Raw genomic sequence first — 23,659 nt, forward strand, 5'->3', positions numbered from 1 at the left:
AAACAGCTCAAAAGACTCTGAGCTTCCCTTCATCCTCCCTCCTCCTTTCTACTCTGAGTGCAATAATGATTACCAGTATCTCCATGTTATGCCACATCATGCTGTGTCCTGGGATAGATTTTTCTGCTTGCTGGGCTTACCTGAACCCCACTGGAGGCTGGTGTTTGGTGAAGGGCTGCTCTGGCATTCTCCTGTGTCATCTTTTCAACAGAAAACCACTGCAGAAGGAGCTGCCAGGTGATGGATTTGCATTAAACTCAAACCCAATTTTCTACAGCAAAGACAACACTGGCAAGGACCAGCATCAGTGCCAAGGCTTTTGTTAATCCAGATCCCAAAACGAGGTTGCTTTCAATTGCTCCCATTTCCCTTCTCACTTGCTAAAATTCTTCTCCTTTCCAGTGAGGAATTTTATTTTCAACAAAACAGTTTAGAAATTTACCCTATTAGGTCTTAGGGCTCACAGTTCCATCTGCCATCACTTCCATGACTCTTACTCAAGTGGAATCATTCATTAGCTTCAGTTTCTAATGAGGCCAGTATTGCATTTTCCAAGTCCCTAAAATATGCCTACACTGCGTCCAAGAAATTCAAAGGAAATTGTGGTTTTCCATCAATAAAAGTCTTTGGCATAAACAAATACTTGATATTTTATTCAAATATGTACAAGATTTCTAATCATCATCACCCTGAGGATCATCTCCCTCAGCTACAGAAGGCACTTCCTAAAGAGCAGCAAATATCTCCCCAGGAGAAGCCCATTTCTGGACATGATTTTCACTGCAAATGGAATGTAACAAAGGGCAAGCTGCCTGTGGGGAGAGCTGTCGTCTCCCAGCCCTCATTCTTGACTCCTTCATTGTCTCTCAAAGCTGCCTAGAATTTCTTAACTGCCTAGAATTTCTTTTAAAGCTGTCTAGAAGTTTATAAAGTCTTTGCTTATTGCATTTGAGTGTAGAAGCTCTACATAAATAAAACTAATTAATAAAGATCTTGTCTAAAGAAGAGCTATTGTAGTTGACAAGGTGGTGATCAGTCAAGAGCTGGACTCAATAATTCTGGAGGTTTTTTCCAGCCTAATTCTGGGATTAAGTAATCTTTGAAAACATGATTGCCATGTTTCTGCTCAGTTTTGTTCCAGTTGAATCCAGAACACCCAGGCCAGGTTGCTCGTGAACACGAAGGTTCTCCAAGCGCTCTCGAGTCGTGCTGGCTTTTCTTCCCTCAGCAGGAACTTCAAGCGAGGTTTTTCCATTGTGTGCCATCAGCAGGGGACACTGCTCACCTTTGTTGTCCCTGGGGTGGGATGCAGCCCTTCCTGTGCCCTGGGAGCGTGGCTCAGCGTGGCCCCGGGGCGGTGCTGGCGGCGCAGCGGAAGCCCAGGTTGGACGCGGAGCTGTCGGGGGTGTTCTGGCTCCGAGCTGCACAGCGGTACCTGTAGCAGTAGGACTGCACAGCAACACAGAAAAGGAACTTCTTAGCACAGCTGGGGTTCCTCAGGCAACAGCTTGTTAGATTAACAGATTAATTAGTTAGATTAATACAGCAAAACGTTGTCATCGCTGTGGGGCAGATCGATGAAGTGCTACGGATGGAAATTACTGTGTTAGAAATGAGGGGATCCTACACAGCCACCAGCTGACACAAAAACTGGACTGAATGGCAAAGTGTCTGACAAAGTGTCGGCCAAGAATCTCTCCAGCTCTGGGAAAAAGCCAAAACAGCCTTTCAGCTTGCCCTCAGAGGCTGAGCTGTGTATCCATGTGCTAATGCCCCACTGGAATGGGGTACTGAACATTTCCCTGAATGAGGTGCCAGACTTTTGGGATGGGATGTAAAAAGGTGCAACTTCAGGCTCTGTCAGCTCTGAGAGGGAGAAGAGCACCAGCACACAAAGATCAGTCTGAGCTGATGTCAGGCACCTAATAAAGAGCCCTTGTACTAACAGCAGTCAGTGGTTTTGTCTTGATACACAGCCTAGTTTTATCACCTACAAAAAAAGACCAGGGCAGACTAGAATCTTCACAAACCTTCAAAATGGGTCATGTTATTCATCACTGAAGAGCCTATTCCAGTGTTAATTTAATCAAAACTGCTAATTAACATCTGACATTGATTTCACCTAAGAAGGAAATCAGTGTAGAAAATGGGATCTCACTGCAGAAAATTTAATCTAATTATGAGAGGGATTTGCCAGCCACAGGCTTTGCAAGGGAAGAACAGGACAGCTTTAATGAAACAGGAGATGTACAATGAGGGCTTTTAAGCACTGCATGAGCAGAGTTTAAACCACTATTTTGTGTCATGAACAGCCATCATTCTGTGGTGACATCCTGGCAGTTCTGAAGGATTTTCAGCTATGCCACCAACTCAGCTGAAACACTTCATCTCCCAGCCAGCTCTGCAAACACCTGATATCACTGAACCATGGAATTGTAAAAGGATTTGGGATTGAAGGGCCCTTAAAGCTTATCCAGTCCCAACCCCCTGCCCTGGGCAGGAACACCTTTTCCTAGACCAGGTTACTCAGAGCTCTGTATGCTTTCTGGATCAAAAGCCATTCCAGAACTTAAAAAGCAAAGCCACATCCATACTTTCCACTCTGACAAGTATCACTCAAGCTCTAGCATGAAAACACCATTAGAAGCCTAGGTCAATTTTAAGTTCTGCATGTAAAACCCATACTGATTAAAAAAACTTACTTGTTTTAACTCCAAGCTAAGCAAAAAGAGGTCCTTAGGAACATCAGGTGTGGCTCTTCACAACTCCCATGAAAGCCCTTGACAAGCATCCAGGCTGCCAGGAAACTGTCAGAGGATCATGGCCAAGTGCTTTCAGAGGGAAGAGGAACAGGAGAAGAGCACCCAAGTTACCTTATGGCACATGTAGGATCCACCCTTCTTCACTCTGTCCGTGCCCGAGGACGGCCCTTGCTGGGGAGGGAGGACACTGGTCAGTACTCAGGGAATAACTGCTGCTTACAGGGAGCAAGGGGATGGGGAAGGAGCAATCCTAAATATTCCAGACACACATCTCAGTGGTGTCTGAAGCAGACAGCTTGAAATAATTCTGCCCTACGGGATTTGCAGGTGACAGTAACTGTGCTCCCTCCCCACTGCTGCAAATACTTGACATTCCAGGTGCTGCTCACTGATAATGCCTGGGAACAGGGGGGTTCCTAAGGAAGGTTTTACCAGGAAGGAAATGAGCTCCAGCTTTCCTCAGTGACCAACCTGTGACCAGTCTGGTCACACCTGCCATGGATCCCACTCTCCTACCCTGTCTCAAGGGGAACAGTTGTCTCCCACCCAGGTCTGCATTACCAGGGGTGATGTTCTAGAAGAATCTACCCCAGAAGAGCATTTGTACCTGAACAGAAATCCCAGGGGCTGTCAGAAAACCTTGAGAGTTGATGTTGGTGCTCCAGAAGCGCCTGCCTGCACCCCCTGAGTTTGACAGCTTTGTGTGAAAGTTCACCACACAAATTGCAGCAGCTTCATGTTTACTGCCAAAATTTATACATGTGAAAAAGAATTTGCCATTTAATGGCACACAAATAGTCAGGGAAAGCCACACCCTGAGGCAGCATCCGCTCCTTCCAAGCTGGGTGCTGCTCCACAGCACAGCCCTGCTCCCACTGAGGCCTCTGGAGACTGTCCCCAAACACCTGCATGTGCATGCACAGTCCCTGCTCTGAGATAAGCCTCTAACCAGCACAGTCATCACCCAGCCTGGTAATCTCATTTCAAGGGAAGCCAAGAGAAAACGGACCTAAAAAAAAGTTCTATGGGAACCAGACAAAGCAGAACAATGGGGCTGTGGAGCAGGATTTCCCCTAAATGCTGCAGGGCTGACAGCAATCTGTGCAACTGGCTCCAAAGACACTTCTATAAATGAAGAGGAACACTTTTGTTTAGGGTTAGAAAGCTCTAAATCTATCATGTGTCAGCAATTACAAAGGGCTGACCTGTGCTGAGCAGTGTGTGAACCAAAGGCTCAGAGGTTCATCTTTTTATGAACTACAAAGATCTTCCTCCAGGCCAAAACTGAGCATCAAAGGTTATTTGGTAACAAAAAAACCAACCTAAATTGAGCCCCACAGCCTCGAAGGAGGATTGCAGCCCTGAAATACCTCACTTGCAGAAATCTGCTGTAGTGTCCTTCATAAACCTGTTCCATTTTTAAACATCATTCTCCTGTTTAAAATCACTGAAGGCAAAGAGTTTATCATAAGACAACTGGCCAAGAAAACCAGGAGACATCAGCAGCAGCATTTGCAGTGTTAATATTTGCTTGTGCACATATCTCCCTGACAGACAAGGGAAACTGCCTTGGCTGTGCTTCCCCTCATAAAAGCTAATCACAGCCCAGCAATTAAGGTCACCTTTGATTAAAACAAGCAAATCTCTGTTCTATCAACCACCACTGTTTTATGGCCTGACCTGGAGAAGTGCACCAGCTGGTACTGAAGGGGAAGGACATTGGTGCAGAGGGCCAGAGCTGTCCAGACTTTGATCCCAGATTTAAACCCCGGAGTTTACTGCAAATTAACAAGGTTATTCTGTACTAGAATACTGCAACAGACATATTTCAGTCTGATTACATAAGTGCTTGTGCATTCCATTACCAAGGCTCATAAAGGTAGGATTGTTCTTTTAAAAGTTACTAAAAAAAAACCCCAGAAGCTTTTTTTGTTAATGAAAATAAAGTTGTATTTCTTTGATTACATTAAACAAATGCTTTCTGATGGTGCATGGTGATTTTCAGTGCACAGCCACATGGCTACCCTGTTTTGAGAGAAATCAATTTTCAAACAGAGAACTGCAGCTCACACAAAAATCAGAGCCAGAAGTCACCACAAGTGACAAGTCCCTAAAGGGACTATGCTTTGATTGGACCTCACACACACACTCTGCCCTCTCTGCTAAAGGATCAGTTACATTTTTAGGGAGGAAATTGTTCCCTGGCAGGGTGGGCAGGCCCTGGCACAGGTGCCCAGAGCAGCTGGGGCTGCCCCTGGATCCCTGGCAGTGCCCAAGGCCAGGTTGGTCACTGGGGCTGGGAGCACCTGGGACAGTGGGAGGTGTCCCTGCCATGGCTGGGGTGGCACTGGTGGGATTTAGGGTCCCTCCAACCCAAACCATTGTGGGACCCTGTGACTGCAGTGAGGCACCTTTATTACAATTATTTATTTGAGACACTTTGGTGTTGATGATGCCAAGGCAGCAACACTTCCCTGCTGGATTAAGGTGATGATGGGGAACAACTGTCCTGTGAATTTTGCTCTCTCCAAGAGTTTGCTCAAGTTATAAACCCAGACACTTCAGGAAGTATTTAAAAATGAGGTGTTAACAATGAGGCTTTTAGGCGTTCTTCATATGCAAACTGATTGTCAGAATCCAGTGTCTGAGACAGAGCACTTCAAAGTGAATTCCAAAGGGTTTTTCTGGTTCAATGGGTAAGGAAACTGCATCTCCTCATGTGAAAAGGTGTCCCAAAATAGCCGGGCTGCAGTTATCTTCTGAGACATTAGAACTGATTAGCACCAGATCTATCAGAGCCCAGCTCTCCAGTCTCTGCAGAGCACAAGGCAGTGTAACCTAAATATAGGATGTGTTCTCTGGGCTGAAAAGACTCTGAATTCTTCCAGAGGGTCAGAGCTCAGGCAAAGTTTTTTAACATATTAAGTTTAACAGCCAAAATCTTCAAAGCAGCTTTCTAGCACTGGAGAGATCTGGGCTATGCTGGGGATTGGTTACAAGGAATGGATGGAATTCTGCACACAGATTGTTGGGGGGGGTTCCATAATTGATTGTCTTGCCTTCACAAGTAATTACCAGGAGTAAAAATAAACCTGAAAGTGTTTTGAAAGTTGTTAGCAAATAAAAACCACTGTACTTGGTGGGGTTTTGAGTGACAAACTCTATGTGGCCTTACTTGTCATATTCATAAATCAAGGGATTTACTCATCCTGGATAACTGGGAGAGGAGCAGATCTAACACTGGAACTGGAATCTGCTGAGACAGAGCATCTGTGATCCCACACATCTCACCCTGCAGGAACCTCCATCTGCCTGCCACAAAGGAAAACAAAGATTCACCTCTCAGAGCCTGGTGACTTCTCCTAAAACTCTGTTTCATCACATGTTCAGTTTAAAACAAGCTACCAGAAGCCAGAAAGATAATTCATGATGGTTTGTTCTCTGCCTGGGAGGGGGAAAATAAGTACATCTTGTAGCAATATAAATGAACTAAAACCCTTCCTTTTTTAAAAGAAGTCATTCCATAAATTCTTGATTTCTGTGATGTGAGGCCAGTTAGGAAGTATTCAATGGGTATCCTAACCAGGTGTGAACAACTAACCAAACACCACCAAAATTGCACCAGAGCATGCAACTGCAGCATGGTGGATGAGCTGTGCTGTGATGCTCCCAACCCCCCACCCCAGGAGCACAGAACAGCAGTGTTCACACAGCAAGGAGGCCCTGGTCCCAGAGGGATTCTGCAGATGTGCCAAGCAAACACTCACAGGGTTGTGGAGGTCCTGGGGGGAGTGGTGCACAGCCCACCAGTCCGACGTCCACTCCCAGGCGTTGCCCACCATGTTGTAGAGGCCGAACCCGTTGGGGGGAAAGGCAGAGACCTGCACAGGACAGGGAACACAGCTCTGTGACACTCCAGACAGGCTTGCAATCCTCACACCAGTCTGCTCAAGGTGCTCTTGGAGCAGCCCCAAAAGCAGGCAGCAGATCAGCAGTGCAGCCCTGGAACACTTGTACATCCTGCATGTAAATCAAGCAGGATGGAAGGCTGTGGTCACCCCTGTGTCCTCAGCACCCTGCCCCAGTGTGACACAGCATCCCCTTGCTGGCTTTGGAGACTGAGCCTCTCCAGAGAGGCACTGTTTGACAGCAGACACACCTGGCATCAGGGACTTGGCCCCACTCACAGCTCCCAGACTCTCCTCCCACCGAGGAAAAGCCAGGGTGGCTGCCAGCTCCTGCCTGTGCAGAGTCCTCTTCTGATGAAACTTCTGGATTTACTTAACTATGATGAAATGATTCATTCACATTCTTGATTGCCTTTAAAATTCCACTCTGGTTGTTGTACTAAACAGGCCCAACCTTTCCCCAGAAGGGAAGTTTAATTTCTTTTAAATTGTTGTGTGATTTTTGAGTTCACAAAACTGCAAGGCCAGAAGTGCAGGCAGAAAGTGTTTCACCTTCTGACTACAAACTGACTGGGAGGGGGGAAAAGAGGTCAGTTTGAGAGGAACTAGAAGTTAAAATGAAAGTAATCTTTACTTTTCAATTAGCTTGTAAAAGAGTCCCTTGATAATGTTCAAGCCTGCAGTGAAATTTAATGCAACTTAAAATCTAAAATGAAAGAGCACAGGGATGGAAAACAGCCATGGCTCATCCTCCTGAAGACAGACCTTAATTTTAGGAAGATTAAGATCATTTCCACATGCTGGATTGCCTTTGAGACACACTTACAGGTGCAGTCCCCTTGTACCCATCCTCTGCTGTGTTATTGGTGGGGAATTCTCCCTGCCAGATATTGGCATAGTGCTGCCCTTTGGGCTGCAATTTGTTGCCCCATGGGAAAAGCCTGAGGAAAGACAAACAGAGCAGCTGTCAAACACTGTTAATTAAAAGTCAGTTTATAGAATCCCAGACTGGTTTGGGTTGGCAGAGACCTTAAATCTCACCCAGTGCCACCCCTGCCAGGGCAGGGACACCTCCCACTGTCCCAGGTGCTCCCAGCCCCAGGGTCCAACCTGGCCTTGGGCACTGCCAGGGATCCAGGGGCAGCCCCAGCTGCTCTGGGCACCTGTGCCAGGGCCTGCCCACCCTTGCAATAAATACCTTTTTCCTAATACTCCATCTAAACCTCCCCTCCTTAAGTTTAAAGCCATTCCCTGGATCCTGTCCCTCCATCCCTCGTCCCCAGTCTCTCTCCAGCTCTCCTGGAGCCCCTTCAGGCCCTGGCAGGGGCTCCGAGCTTTCCCTGGAGCTTCTCCTCTCCAGATGAGCACCCCCAGCTCCCCCAGCCTGGCTGCAGAGCAGTTCTGGGGGTAACAAACCCCTCCCAAGCCCTCCCTCTGTTCCCAGCCCAGCTCAGGGGCTGCCCTGGACAGGTACCTGTTCTCCAGCCCCCCTCGACAGCTGTACTCCCACTCAGCCTCCGTCGGCAGCCGCTTCCCTGCCCACCTGCAGAAGGCCAGGGCATCATTCCAGGAAACATGAAGGACTGGATGGTCCATTCTGGGAACAAAATGAGCAGGAGAGGCTCCTCAGGGCACCAGGCAGACTCAGGGCAGCACAGCACAATGTGACAGCCAGAGAGGAGCACACAGGACTGACGAGTTACAGCTGCACCAGGTGACTTTACAGGAAAGTTACTTAAGGAAAGGCAGCAAAATGCTGGAAGGGAAATGCAGCCATCAGAGGGAAACAGGAGGAGAAAAGAATTAACTTCTGTTTGTCTCATGTTGCTGCCACCTCCAGCTCTGCAGTTACTATGGCTGGTGGTTTCTCAAGTGCAGCACCCAGAAGTGTCCATACCCTGCCCTCTGGGGGAGCCTGGGTGCTTGCAGAGCCAAAGGAAAGCACTGGAACCTGCAGCACCAGCACTGCCAAACCAGTCTGGCACAGGGCACCCTGCATCAAACCAGCCTGGCACAGAGCACCCGGCATCAAACCAGCCTGGCACAGGGCACCCTGCATCAAACCAGCCTGGCACAGGGCACCCTGCATCACACCAGTCTGGCACAGAGCACCCGGCATCAAACCGGCCTGGCACAGGGCACCCGGCATCAAACCAGCCTGGCACAGGGCACCCTGCATCACACCAGCCTGGCACAGGGCACCCTGCATCAAACCAGCCTGGCACAGGGCACCCTGAATCACACCAGCCTGGCACAGGGCACCACGCATCAAACCGGCCTGGCACAGGGCACCCTGCATCACACCAGCCTGGCACAGGGCACCCTGCATCACACCAGCCTGGCACAGGGCACCCTGCATCACACCGGCCTGGCACAGGGCACCCCGCATCACACCAGCCTGGCACAGGGCACCCTGCATCAAACCAGCCTGGCACAGAGCACCCTGCATCAAACCAGCCTGGCACAGAGCACCCGGCATCACACCGGCCTGGCACAGGGCACCCTGCATCACACCGGCCTGGCACAGGGCACCCCGCATCAAACCAGCCTGGCACAGGGCACCCTGAATCACACCAGCCTGGCACAGGGCACCCTGAATCACACCAGCCTGGCACAGGGCACCCCGCATCACACCGGCCTGGCCAGGGCCAGCTCAGCCAGCAGGCAGCAGGCTCAAGAGGAAAATGCACTTGAATGGTGGCAGTTCTTCCGTCCCCTGTGGCCCCTCTCCTGCTCGGGGTCCTGTCCTTGCTGTCAGCTGTGGGGCTTTGAGGGAGAGGTGCCATGAGGAAGAGTCTCACCAACATCAGCTTTTGCAGCACCCTGTCCAGGAAACTGAACTGCAGAAATTCAGCTGGGAAGTGACTTTCCTTGGGTGCTTTAAGCAGTCACAGTTTACACAAGAGCTCCCATCTTTAATGGGCTTTGGTTCCACACTGACATTAAAATCCTTGTCCCTTTTTCCAGAAAAAGACAGAAAAAAATGCCCGGGCATTCTTGCAGAAGGATCCTCCCCTTCCAAGCCTCCAACAGACCAAGATGCTCTCTCTGTCCAGGAGAGAGAAGAACTTGCTCTAAACTTCCCTTCCTGCTCCATTTAAGATTCCAGTGTATCCCTGTTAACCCTGGGGCCGTTTCCACGTAGCAGGTTCCCAGCAGCTGGGCCAGGCCAGGTCTGCACCAGCCCAGAATTTCATGGCAGGTTTCCAGCTCCTGTCTGCTGGCTCTGACCTCAATTCCTGGCTCCCCCTAACAATGCCTCCAGCTATTATCTCTATTTTTGCCTCAGATAATTCTTTCCTTGCCCTTGGAGAGTAGATAACTCGTTACTGAGCTCTTCAGCCATCAGATGATGGTGCACTAACAAAGTCCTGTCCTTAGAGGACTCAAAAACCTACTAGATCTAGGCTAGAGAGTCTGATTTGATTTCAAAATGCTGTTAGAAACTTTCACTAGCTGATGAAGTGCCAACTTCATTGACACCTGCCTAGTCAGAGGAGCAGTTGCAATGTTAGAGGTCCCAAATGAAGACAGAAATTTGATTTTCTAGGCCTAAAATTCATCCCACTTCAGAATGGAAAGCAATTGTATGAAGACAAGGATCAGCAAGTTTCAGGGTTTGTGCAGGCAAAGGGTGGCACTAACTGTAAGAAAGAGCAGAGTTTCCCAAAGCATTCAGAGGTTCTACATAGTCACAACCAACTTTTCAGAGTCAGAATACAGTAAAAAAAGCACAAAACTCCTTAAGTCTTCTGTTGCCAGAGAAAGAGGCTTCCAAATCCCATATGGAAGAGTTCAGAGTGCCCAGACTCCTGGAGTGTGCACACAGTGAGGACTGATTCCTCCTCTCCAAACCCAGGTCTGGAGTTTGTGACCCTGGAAGATCTGCTGTGTTCCCTGCTGGCACACAAACACGAACAGCAAACACTGAGGCTCAATCAGCACAGTCCTGACAGACCTTTGTGCTCTCCCTCACTGCCCATGGCCATGGAAAGCTGTGTGCAGCTCACCAGAAGGTGGGAAAGCAGTCCCAAAGCAGCAGCCAACAGGTGACTGAATAAAAGCCCTCTGCTGCAGCCCCGTTCCTGTGGGAGCCCCAGGGACATCCCTGTGTTCTGAGATGGAATGGGTGCTCATGGCTCACCTGCTGGAGATGCTGGAGTCAGGGCCCTCAGGGTGCCTCCAGCTGGCTCCTTTCACAGGCAACCACCAGGGAGCAGCTGCCACCTGAAAAAGGACAAGAGCAGCAGGGAAGGACACTTCAATTCCCAGCTAAGGGATTGCTGAAAAGCCACCAGATCCCTTCCAACCCAAACCAGCCTGTGCCTGTGTGAATTTCAGCTCCTGCCTGACTGCAGTCTGATACAACCTGCAGACAGGAAAAAAGACTTACAATTTTGGTCTAAAGAGCAGTTTTACCCTAATTATTTATTCCTTGGACTCAGTGTTTTGACATCACTGAAAAAAAACCCCAGATGCCCTTTAGCTGGGGGTCAAACACTCATCTTGCAACACATTTGCTTTCCAGGTCATTAACCCACTCAGCTGATTTTAAATTATTTGCTCTCAGCTTCCAGAAGGTGGAGACAGAAGAACCACACAAGGGAAGCGAAGCATGAACTCTCTCTTTTTTTTCCCCAGCTGGTTTGCTGGGAAACATCACACAGCCAAAATCATCTGCAGCAATGCAGACATGGAGTAGTTCTCTCAAAACAGAAGTCCCAACTTTGGTGCTTTAACACCAAGGAGTTTTTCCTGGAAGACATTCCTTAGGGATATCTTCTATAAGGCTTACTTCAAAGCAATGCTTAACTGCTCTGATTCATATTCACTCAGAAATACTTATTTTAATAATGGGGCCTTCACTGATCCAAGAAAGGAACATTAATGCCACCCATCAACAGTGGGTTTATTCCAGCAGTTTCCAAAATACTCCTATTACAGAGATAATGCCTATAAAGAACAAAAATCAGAGAAAAGAAGCCTGGAATGCTTCAGGAGGTAAACAAACCAGAGGCTGGTTAGTCTTAGACTGACTTTGTCAAGTGTTATTCACAGAGGTAGGAAAGGTGCCAAGAGTGTTACCCTTTAACTCACCAAACCTTCAGAGCAAAGTCCAAAAAGTCACTGCAAGCTGGTATTGAGGAGACCCAGAATCAGTCTGGTCAAACAATTTTAACAGCAGCTTCTAGGGGGAAGCTGCATCCTTCAACAGAACATGTAATTACATGTGTGTGGGACAAGAGATGATCTTTGTCACACAGAGATTGTCGAGAGAACTCTGCTCCAAGCTGCACATCCAATCACTCACATGGCTGTTTCAGCAGCAAGTGCCCAAACACATCATCCTGGGTTTAGCCTCGTCAGGCTGTGCCCTGACAGCCTGTCCCACCTCCCCTCCCAGCACACACAGATTTTGCCTACAGCACATCTGGGTATGGAAAAGCTCCCTGGAAATCAACAGCAGTGCTGGGCTAAAGCTGCAGGGCTGTTGCTCCAGCACAGCTGCAGAGCCCAGAGCTTTGGTGAGCCCTGGGAAGGGCTGTGAAATGCCTGAGGAGCTGCAGAGCTCCTCCAGGCTGGGAAGGTGCTCACACACATGTGGACACCCTCCCTCCCAAAGGGAACCCCTGAGCGTTAAGCACCAAAGAAACCAGGATGCTCCCAGGAGCCTGCTGCTGACCCAGACATTGTGTCCTCTGCTGTCCCCCTCAGTGGGACCCCCCAGGCAATGACAGCTTTCACAGACCCTCTCTGCCCTCCCCAGCACAACAAGAACATCAATCAACAACACCAACCCCAGTTCTGGCCTGGTGTCCAACAAAGGACATTCTCACCCCAAGCAGAGCCACCACCCTTGGCAAAAAGCATGAGAAATATCTGATCTCTCACAGGGAATTACAGCTCTGTTACTGAGCATTCAAACCCCAGAATGAGACCTTCCTGAAGATACTCTGCTCAACTTCACAGCACTAGAACTTCAGAGTGACAGGCACCTAACTGATACAACAGTCCGGAGGCTTAAAACTAGACTGATTTAACCAATTCCTTGCCCATACTGAGGTTTGACCTTTAAACTACACTGAAAATAGGACAGAAATCCAAAATTAGCATTTTACAGCTATTTAAGGAAAATAAAAGAGCAGCAGAACCACTTGCTAAAGCTAAAATCTGAAAGATCACAAGAAAGATTTCGACAGTTTCTAAGCACAACATATTTTTGTAAATTAAACTGCTGGGTTTTGGATAAAAACATCTCTGCAGGAGACTGCAAAGATTTACACTTTAGACGACTTTAATTTTGGAAAACATTTTTGTGATGCAAAAGAAAAAGCAGATGCTTTCAATCAGGCTGGTTTATTTTAACCCATGAAAAATGTCTCTCCACAGGAAAGCACTGCGTGCGCACAGCTCCCGGCTGTGGCTCTGCTGAGCTGAGCACCAAATGGCTGCCAGGCTCTGCAGAGCACCCAGAGCAGTCACACATGCAGGGCTGGGACAGGGATAACAGGGAAAGCACAGAGAACCTGCAAGAATTACCTGGAGACTCATCTAAGGCAACCCCTAGCTCTGGAGAACACACCCCGAGCTGCTCCTTCCAGAAATCTCCTACCTGAAATCTACAGTTCTCTCCCAGAACTTCTCACAAGTCTTTAAAGCTTTTAATTGCTCTAAATCTAATTAGCAGAAGAGCTAATTAGACAGAGATATTACAACATCACAGTTAATACAGCCAAGTCCTCCCTTGCCAATAATGAGCTTAGTTACTTTCATAACACTTCACGTTCTGCTTCCCTCCGAAACATGTTCTGTGCACTGGCAACAGATTCCTGCTGTCCAAACAGCAGCAGATGCTGCTGAACAGATCTTGAACCAGAGGACAATCCCCTTCCTTGTGGTTAATTCTTGCAGCATGTCACCTGTGCCAGGTTACCCACACCTGCCCTGCAATCCTTGCACCCTGGTACACAGGGAAACATTCCCAGAGCAAAGCAGAGGCACAAAGGCTTGGTTTGGTCTGATCCAGCTGGAAACAGGGATTATCCAGCTCTCCCCTCCAGGATTAAGCCTTAAGAACTCCCTGTTCTGCTTCTTGCAGACCCAGAGAACTGTGAAAAGAGAGCCCAGAGTGCTAGCACTGGGAAGAGCTCAAACAATTAATTCCAGCCCACGAGCTCTGCACTGGGGCAGAGCAATTTGCAGAGCTGGAGCCTGAGCTCCCACTAACAGCCTGCAGAAAACTCTCCTCCTAAGTATTCCATTTTCCTTTCCAAGTGGGCTGGGACAGCCTAACTTTAATTGCTCCATTACCTCACAATGTCAAGATTTTTAAACAACACAATTAGCTTTAAGAAAATTCCTTCCTAAATCAATGTAGAAAAGAAAATTAGAGTGGGGAACATCACCAAGTGAGTTTCATTGTCAGCATTACCCTGTTGCTGCTGCTGCAGTAGGGGAATACCCCTAAAAACCACCCCAAAGCCACTCAGCCCAAAGCCATAAAAGTACTTATTATTCTTGCACTAACCTGTCACAGGCCACTTTCGAGAGAAAAACAACCCCCACTTGAGGAGCAAATCTCAAATTCAAATCAGATTTATGAATCCAAAAAAATACCAAAAATAAACTCAACAGAGTAGCTCATCTTGGCTCAGGCTCCAACATTTCCATCAAGTAGCAAGTGCCCTGAAATAACAAAGCTGTGGATTTGAACTTTAAGGCAGGCCCACAAGATATGACAAATTCATGCTGCTCCAGTCATCCAGCACCAAACATCAGCTTTTTTTGTGCTACAGCATTCTAATGCTATTTTAATAAAGTATTTTAAAAGCCTTACTCCAGGTCAGGATAAACAGCTGGAAAAAAACAAAAGTGACCACAGAGTAAGAACTTGAGAATTAACTGTGTGAAAAGGGATTTTGAGTGAAAAGCAGCCCAAGTCTGGAAGCCACTTGAAGAATAATTTATTAAGTGCTGGGTTCTTAAAAAACCACTCCAGTTCAGAGGCTGACTTAATAGGTTACCACTTGTTTCAATCAGATGGTGTTGAGCTCTGTACATCTTTAATATGCAAAAGGATCTTGTTAGCATTGGTAGGATGTGAGGAAAAACTTGTTATTCAGTAAAGAACATAATTTTTGGATGAGGTTTTATTTTATTCATGTAAGGCAGATACACATAAATCTCTGACAGTTCTTCCTCCTCTAAGCCAGACCCTAAACCTTGAGCACTGATTAATGAACTACTGAAGAAAGAGGCAGACAGAAAACAGAACATTTTTAGTAGGGTGAGAAGTTTAAGAAATAAAAATAATTACTGTGCAATGGATCCACCTAATTGGCCCCACAGAGAACAAACCTGCTGTAATTATGGAAGGGACTGAGCCAGGACTGGGAAATCCTGCCACAGACACACCCAGACTCACAGTTTGAGGAGGATTTGTCCAGCAGGCAGCTCACACCTGCATCAGGGCTGGACTAGAGCATCTCCAGAGGTCCCTTCCAGGATTCTGTGAGTACCTGATTTTGCCAGCTCCTGCAATTCCCATGCTATTTATTCTATCAATTAAAAGTCCCAGCTCCCCCAAAGCTCTAATTACAGAAGAATCTGTTCTCACTCTTAATTTCTAATGTTAATGGCCTCCCTCATGAGCTCAGGAACAGAAGCAACAAGGGGGGTTGTTTAATATTGAATATTATTTGCCTTAAAATCCAGTATTTTACAGCACTTTGAAACTGCACACCAAGGAAAGGCAGCAGCTTGAAAATACACTTAATTTTACTTTACAACTACAAAAAATATTTCAGGCTTGATTGGAAACAAGCACTTTTATGAAGGGATCTTTTCTTTGCAGAAGGAAAGGTCACTGAACTTCAGTTCAGACAGTGTAAAACTTCACAGCCCTGTCAATCCTCCAAGAAAAATAACCACAAATACGTGATGCTAAAATCCAGTCAGATTCATTAAGTGCAAGTTTTGGAATCACAAGAAGCCTCTTTTGAGGAACTGATATTCCTGGTGAAGGCAGACACCTCTGCAAGTCTGATTTCCAGCCAACACCTCAATCTGCACTCCAAGTGGTCATTTTTTCCACTAACCAAGTGCACATGAGCTGTAAGGAAAGGAGACGTGCACGGATTTATCCTGAGGCACAAACCATGCCCTGCTTTAAACTGCAGCTCTGATAACACAGGCTGATGTTGCTGGCAATTCCCAGGGAGAATTCCTGCACATCCCTCTTAGCAGTGGGAGTAGAGCACAAAAACCCACAGAGGAACACTTCAGCAGCTCCATCTTCCAGCTCCTTGCAGGGAGCAGCTGAAGCACTGGGGGCTGCAAGAACAGCTCACCCTGCCCACACTGGCACTGCTGTCCCACCTGCAGCCAGGGCTCCTCTCAGCAGCTCCTTGGGATGTTCAGCTGAAATGCAGAATGTTTCCATTTGGGGTTACTGTCAAATAGGCAAATTGCACAGCTCCAGGCCACTGCAGAGATTTCCATACAAACAGGGAGGAAAGCAGCATCCCACAGTTCTGGATTGGCCAGAACTTAGTGCTGGCATGAGCTGCCAGTGAGCCAATTCCACTGAATTCCAGACCCAAAATTCCATACCCTCACAAAGGCAGCACACATTTGTATGCTCTCAAGCTCTCCAGTGCAGAATTTATCTGGTGTTGAAGCAAAAATTAATTTTTCTGCCTTCCATGAGCCAAGAAAAACAGTGTCCCCACCACTCTCCAGTGAGCAAAGACTGAGGCTGCACTCCTGTTGTGCCATCCTGGTTCCCTTTTCCTTGGTACCTGGGCAGCAAGGAAACTCCTGCAGGGATTGGCAAGAGCTCTCAAATCCCTCAGAATAAGATGGAATTATGCAATGGTTTGGGTTGGAAGGACCCCAAATCCCAGCCAGTGCCAGCCCTGCCATGGCAGGGACACCTCCCACTGTCCCAGCCAGCTCCAGCCCCAATGCCCAGCCTGGCCTTGGGCACTGCCAGGGATCCAGGGGCAGCCCCAGCTGCTCTGGGCACCTGTGCCAGGGCCTGCCCACCCTCAAAGGGAACAATTCCTGCCCAATATCCCATCCATCCCTGCCCTCTGGCAGTGGGAAGCCACTCCCTGTGCCCTGTCCCTTTCCAAAGTCCTCTTCCACCTCTTCTGGAGCCCTTTTAGGCTCTGGAATGGGCTCCAAGGTCTCTCCAGAGCCTTCTCCCCTCCAGGCTGCACGTGAAGAACTTAAGATGTGAAGTTCTCATAACTTTTTAAGCCCACACAAATCATCTCAGCTTCAAAGGATCTTCCCCCCTCACCCTACAAAATCCTTTTCCATTTGAAGGAGCCCTCCCCAGTTCCATCAGTAACTCCCTCATCTGGCACAGCACTAAATCCTCCCTCTGCCACGTGACCACCACAAACTTGGAGGCCAAAACTAAAACCTGAGTTCCCAGAAATCTGCAACAATTCCATCCTTGGCTGCTACACCCCTTTTTACTGCTTCCCTTCCAGAGCTGAGGCCAGCCCACATTCCTGTCAGTGGCTATCTGGGAGCCCACCTCACCTCCAGGAAAGGCACACCCAGAGCTCCAACAATCACCCTGCAGCTCAGCTGGGTCACTCCTCAGCAGCTGCCACCAGCCCCAGCTCTGCCTCAGCCAGGGGCTTTGAGGCTCTGATAAATCTGCTTTAAAAACTAGAGAAGACAAAGTGGCCAAACAGAGTAAAACCCCCAACAGACACACACAGCTCATCATTCCTAAATTATTTCATTTGGTACCTCCACTTTCACCTTTCTCCAGTTATTTCACTGCATGTGAAATACTGCTTCAAAAATTTACATTCCTGTTGCTCTTCCCCTGTATTCACATTTACATTTCACACCCCTGTGCTTCACCTGGAGAAAATCCTGGTCAAAACACTCCTGAGCCACTGAGGCAAAGGAACACCACAGTCCTTTCTCCCACTGGTTGGCTGGAGGGATTTGCAGTGCCAGTAACACACCAATATTTATATCTTATTTCTGCTTTTCAGCTGATAGTTATGACTGAAGAAGGTGACTTTTAACAGCAAGTTTACTTTTAACAGCTCCAGAAACCCTTCAGAGAGCAGCAGCCAAAAAAGACCAGTTTGGGTTCCATCCCAGGCCTCTGGCATAACACTTGTCCTGTGAGCACTGCAGCCAACACTTGGAAATTTGGCTGACACACTCAGAAAAGTGGCTCCCAACACTCTGTGTTTACAAAATTGCCAAGGCTGAGCTTCCAGCAGCATTCTTGGGGTTTGTTTGTTTGTTTTAAAACACAGAAACTGATGTAGGGATTTCTGGAACACAGAACTACACAGGAAAAGGAATTTCTGCAATATTGACTGTTGGGAAGATGGGAAGAGCCATTCTTTTTTTTATTATTTGTATTTTTTATTATTTTTATGAAGGCAGAACAAATCCATGGATGGATTTAGCATCAGTTATGCTGGTGGTGGGAACTGCAATTTAGCCTTATCTCTCCCAGTGCACAAATGCTAGTCCTGAATTAAAAGATTACAAACTGCACTTGTAATCTTCCTTCCCTGGCAGCAGGAACCCAAATCCCACGTTCTCTGCCAGTCCCTCACAGCACACACTCACACAGGGCTTCCTGAAGCCTCCCACCTCTCAGGCTGCCCCTTGAAAACAACAATCAGACTGTGCCCCATCAGAGCTGAGGAGAATTCTGACAGGAGGGGAGCTCAGGAGGTGATTTTGTCCAAACCTGTGCTCAGAGCAGATCAGCTCATCCAGGAGATGACAGGACACAATCTGCTTATCTGCCAAGAGCTGCAAAGGGGACCTGACCTGCTGAGGAGGAGGTAAATGAAGCCTGGGGAAGGCTCAGCAACACATTCACAACAGAAAAAAAAAAGGAAAGGGAGGGCAGAGAAGATTTACTACAGAAATTTCTTCCTTTTAAAACCAATATTCACTTTCACTCAACAGGAAAACTGGATCAGCTCCAGAGGAGTCAGCACTGCCCCTCCCAGGATCACTGTGGTGCCCAAGGGGATGAGGGGAGCTGGAAAAGCTGCAAATGAACACAGGATCCTCTAGAGAGGAGGAAACATCATAAACTCCAGCCATTCACAACATAAGGAATCTTACAGACAGCCTGAACTTCTCAGGTAGGGGGCAAAAAGACACAAGGGGTTGATACCAAGTTTTGCTCATCAGGAATTGATGCTTTTAATTGTTTTTTAAAGAAAAAGGACAGAAAACAGATGGCAAATCCTCCCCACTTGAGTCCATGATTCCTGGCCTAACACCTCTCCATAATCCCCATTTTTGCACCTGGCTTTGGGGACATCACAGAGCTCAGTTTTCCCTGCTGGCACTGCCAACAGAGCCCAAGGACTGCTCAGGGAGTTTCCCCTGCTGTGCTACTCACTGCTTGATGGATGTCAGCCTTCACTGCCTCACTCAGCATCCCCTCAAACACAAAAGAGTCACCAAACTTCTCTGCCTGTGGAAAGAACAAAGGAGTCAACCATTATGTCATCAAAGGATTGCTACTCTTGGAACCACACTCAACATTTACAGCTTCGTTCTATCAAGAATAAGAAAATGCAGAGAATCCTTAGGGTGGAAAAAACCTCCAAGGCCATCAAGTCCAACCTTTGACCAAACAAATTCTAAGAGTGAATTTCAGTTCTCTTTCAAGGAAGCTGTTTTGGAAGAGAAAAGAAGGATTTTTTTCTCTGGATGTTGTTTTTGTTCAGCAGCCACTGGGCAGATGGCAGCTCACTGAGCTTCTGCACATGTTTTTACTTTTATTAATTAAAAATGCAGTTCTGATTGTCCCAACTGCTTTCAAATGCTACAGTCATCAGTCTAATATGAAAGGGCATGTTTCATTCCTCTTATTTTTCCTTTGGAAAGCACAATAAAAGACTTGAATCTTCTCACTGCTCCATCACCACTAGTACCATGTTTAAAAGTGCTGCTACAACAATGAAGAGTTAAAAGTAACTCAATCAGAATATCTAGCATTTTATCAATCCAAAAGAATAAAAAATACAAATAACTTCCATCAATCACAGTACATTATACCAAGAGAAAAAAAGGGAGGAGGTGTAAGTGGAGCACTCAATGACACCAGCTGAGCCATGGGGTCTGCAAGAGGCCCCACGTGATGCAGTTCTGCCTGCCAGGGCTCCAGGAACATTTGGATAACACTCTCAGGCACAGGGTGGGACTTCTGGGGGTCTGTGCAGAGCCAGGAGTTGGACTTGATGATCCTTGGGGTCTCTTCCAGCGGAGGATGTTCTGTGATTCCACACTGAACCCACCACACACGTGCTCATCCCAGAAGCTGTTTGCTACAAGCAAGCTTTGTTCCAACCAATAATAGCTAAACCTCCCTCCTTTCATAATTATGGAGCTAAGAAACAGAAATAGCAGACAAAAGAAGCTCTTCATCCAACCAGGGGATCCTGCCTTCCAAATGAGAACCAGTTCATCAAGAGAATTCAGCAAAGTGCCTCCTTGGAGACCTGCTCCTTCCCCAGGTTTCATGTGCCTGAAAGGGCTGTCAGGGTTTGTCACAGCTGTGTAGGAACAGTCACCTGTCAGGAGGGATCTGAGCTTCAGGCACAGGGGCTCCTTTCTGGCAGGAACCTCAACATATTCCTAGTCCATTGTTCCCAGGAACAGGCACACAGTTATCACTGCAGTTGCTGTTGTCTCCTCCTGAGGCACAGGGCTCTCTGTCACCAGCAGGAGCTGTGCTGAGCCAGCCTGCAGAGTCCTTGGCCATCTCTGTCAAATCCCTTCTTCAGGTTTCTCTAAAATAAGGAAATCTAACCCGGTACAAAGAGCTCCAGTGTCACAGTAGCCTCTTTGACCCAGGTCTCATAAGCTCTGGGAGGTCTATAACACACCCAGGATAGCTCAGCTACCCTTGGAGGCAGAAAAATCAGCAGGATGGCTTCTGTTGCAGTGTTGGAAACAAAAAGGTTTAATAAAAGGCAAAATAACAAACAGAGAAAAACCGAGCCAGGAGGTCCTTGCTCCTGGTAAAACACCCCACAAAAGCCATTAGTTTCTTTGTTCACTTCTATTTCTAGTAAATTGCTCAGCAAGACTTTTTGGCTTCTGTCCAATTAGCTATCCTTAAGTTTGAGGTGAAGTCCCCAAGGTCCTATGAGGTGGCTTTTGCACCTAATCAAGGAGAGAAACTTCTGGGCTTCTTTCCTTTTTGAGGGGACAAAGGATAGTTTTATCACTCCATTAACAGGGGGCACACTTCTACACTCCAGGACCCAAATATCAAAATAACAATGCAAACCTCCCCAAAACCCCTTGTAGAGACCTGCTGGCATCACCCAGGCTGCAGGACAGATGTGAGCTCAGGAGAGAACTATTAAACACAGCAACAAACACCTGGCTTTCCACAACAAACACCCTTTCAGCCCAGGACAGCAAGGCAAGTCCATCTCTCCACTACCTCCAGCAGAAATACTGGAGTGTGCAATTCCCAAAGTGTTGTGACATCCTTCAAAAACACAAGCCTGGGGTCCAGCTGGGACTGTCCCAGGCTGAGGGGTGCCTCACCTCAGTGATGTAGCCCGTGGAGTTGACAAACCTCTCGAAGTCCAGGTTGCTGACCTCGTACTGGTCCATGTAGAAGCTGCCAAGGTGGACTCTGCGGGCAGGGCCCTCTCCATCCTGCTGGATCTGGGGCTCCTGGGTGCCCATGGTGAACACCCCTGCTGGGATCAGCACCATCTGCACAGCAAACATCCCCCAGGGAGGCACAGTGAGCCACCGAGGAGCCCAGGCTGCTTTTACTCTTCCTGTTCCTCACCTCTGCAGGTGATTTGGAAACAGCAAACAGAACTGCAATTGGGAACAAATCCCCATTTTTCACGGGAGGTCTGGGTCATGCTTGTGCTCTCATGAGGAGAAACACTCTGTGTTTCCTATGTTACACTGTGCTGTTATTTCTGCAGTTACACCACTGCCAGGGCAGCAAAGAAGCAGAAAACGAGTTCGCAGCAGCTCCTCAGCACCTCTCCTGCCTCTTCAGGGCAGGGGAATGAGGATTTGGCATCACCTTACTCATCCCATTCCTGTGTTTCTTCTCCACTGTAGAGCTCTCCCACTCAGGACTCTCCCAGCCACAGCTAAAATTCACACAACTTGTAATCAGCCCATAAAAAATGCTACAAACAGTTTCTCCAGACTACCCCCATCCGAAGCTGGCTGTGTCCTCGTAACTTTCTCCACTGAGAAGAATCTGAGCTCTTACAGACAGTCTGAACTGACTCCATAAAAGGGCTTCAGCATAAATTTGCTTACATTTTTTAAGACTTAGGAAATGACAGCGTGGTGCAAAGTTGCACCACTTCCTCCCCTCTAATCTCTCTTCAGCCCTTGGTAGTTGGAACAACTCCCTCAAGAGGTTTCCAGGCTCAGAGCTCACTGGGCTAAAACCAGTGCAAAATTAACTCTTGCTGGCTCCCCAGTTCTAAAACCATGCTGGAAATAAATAAAACTGTTTATGGGTGATGCAGAGGCCAATTCTTCTCTCTCTTCTCTGCCAGTAAAGATGTTTTCTAGCTGAGCATCATCAAGTTACGTTGTGAGCATAATTAGCAATTAGCTTTCATTACCTACTGCTGGAGCTGCCAGCTGCATGAAGGGTCAGAGGATTTTTTCATCCTCCAGACCCACAGTGAACTGCTCAGGTTTGTCACACAAAGCATCCACCGGTGACACGGATCCCAAGCACAATAGGGATTATTCAATTCATATTCTTTAAATATTCTCCAATTTGTGAAGCAAGTTCCCCCCTGCCTGTTGCACACAGGCTTTTCCATGCTGATACAGCGTCCCAGCATTAGAAAAGAGGCAGCAGGAGATGAACTCCCTCATGTTTTCCCGTTCTCTCCGCGAGGCAAGAGCGAGGTGAGGCCCGATGCAGCACCCGCGCCCAAGCCCAGCTCCTCAGGGGTTCGCCCCACCCGCCCACACTTTAATTTAAACTTTCCCCACAGCAGTTCCCCAGCTGCTCCGTTATCCCGGAGGAGGCCGTGCTCTGCCGGGGCCGCCCCACGGCCCGGCCCGGCCCCTCAGGTGGCTGGGCCCCCCCTCCCGGCCCGGCCCCGCCGCTCACCGGCCCCTGCCCGGCGCTCCGCCCGCTGCCCGCCGCCGCTGCCGCCGAGTAGCGCCGCGCAGCCGCCTCCCGCCCGTCCCCGGCGGCCCGGCTGGCGCTGCAGCCGCAGCCCGAGGTGCCGGGGGTCCCGGCGGCCGCGGCCGCTCCCATCGCCAGCAGCAGCAGCGGGAAGAGGCGGCGGCACAGCCGGGTGGGCGCCGCCATCTTGGCGGCGGGGGCACGTGCCGCGCGCGATCACGTGACAGGGAGCATCTTAAAGGGGCCGCGCCGCGCCCTGAGGGGCGGGACTGGGGCTGTTCCCTCTGTGTCCTTGTGTCCCGCCCAGTCCCCTCCTGACCTCACTGTCCTTCCCGGTCCCTCGTGTCCCTCGCTGTCCCCTCCTGACCCCACTGTCCCTCCCCCTCCCCACTGTGTCCCTGTCTTTCCCCTCCTGGTCCCTCGTGTCTCTCCCTGTCCCCTCCTGTCCCCACTGTCCCTCTCTGTCCCCTTGTGTCGCCATCCACAGCGGTTCCTGCAGAGCCCGTGCTCTGCTGAGCCCTCCCTGGTCCCGAGCACCCCAACGGGAGCTCAGCAATCCACACAAAGATCTCAAATGCCCGCGGGAATCTCACCTGACCACGAAACACCTGCAGTGTCCCCACAGGTATCTCATAAGGGCACCAAGGCCGTGTGTCCAGGCCCATCCCTGGAAGGGTGTTTTGGGATTTCCATCTCCAGCAGGGACTCACAATTCCTGGCTTCTCCTCCATTTCTCCTGCAGTTCACTGTGGTTGTTGGAGACTCTGTAAAATCTTTACTTTCTTGTGGGAGCTTCTCTTGCATTTGCGGGGTTCCCAGATGAAGGAAAG

At 48.5% G+C, this 23,659-nt stretch overlaps 1 protein-coding gene across 4 annotated transcripts; it reads right to left on the reverse strand.

The window, feature by feature from the left end:
- Positions 1-632: 632 nt before the first annotated feature.
- Positions 633-23,029, reverse strand: SUMF1 (sulfatase modifying factor 1). 4 transcript variants are annotated; one of them, XM_059856852.1, is made up of 10 exons: positions 22,812-23,029; positions 21,248-21,421; positions 19,083-19,157; positions 10,815-10,897; positions 8,145-8,267; positions 7,497-7,611; positions 6,530-6,643; positions 2,874-2,933; positions 2,703-2,796; positions 633-1,449 (listed from the first exon to the last, which is right to left on the reverse strand). In XM_059856852.1, exons 1-9 carry the CDS (start codon positions 23,013-23,015, stop codon positions 2,746-2,748), a joined length of 999 nt encoding a protein of 332 aa, XP_059712835.1. In that variant the 5' UTR covers positions 23,016-23,029; the 3' UTR covers positions 633-1,449; positions 2,703-2,745. The 4 variants fall into 4 exon arrangements, with proteins under 4 accessions (XP_059712835.1, XP_059712834.1, XP_059712837.1 ...); XM_059856851.1 differs by lacking the exon at positions 2,703-2,796; XM_059856854.1 differs by lacking the exons at positions 633-1,449; positions 2,874-2,933 and having other exon boundaries at positions 2,703-2,831.
- Positions 23,030-23,659: the final 630 nt, after the last annotated feature.

This window comes from Haemorhous mexicanus, chromosome 11 (genome assembly GCF_027477595.1).
Source record: "Haemorhous mexicanus isolate bHaeMex1 chromosome 11, bHaeMex1.pri, whole genome shotgun sequence".
NCBI lineage: Eukaryota > Metazoa > Chordata > Aves > Passeriformes > Fringillidae > Haemorhous > Haemorhous mexicanus.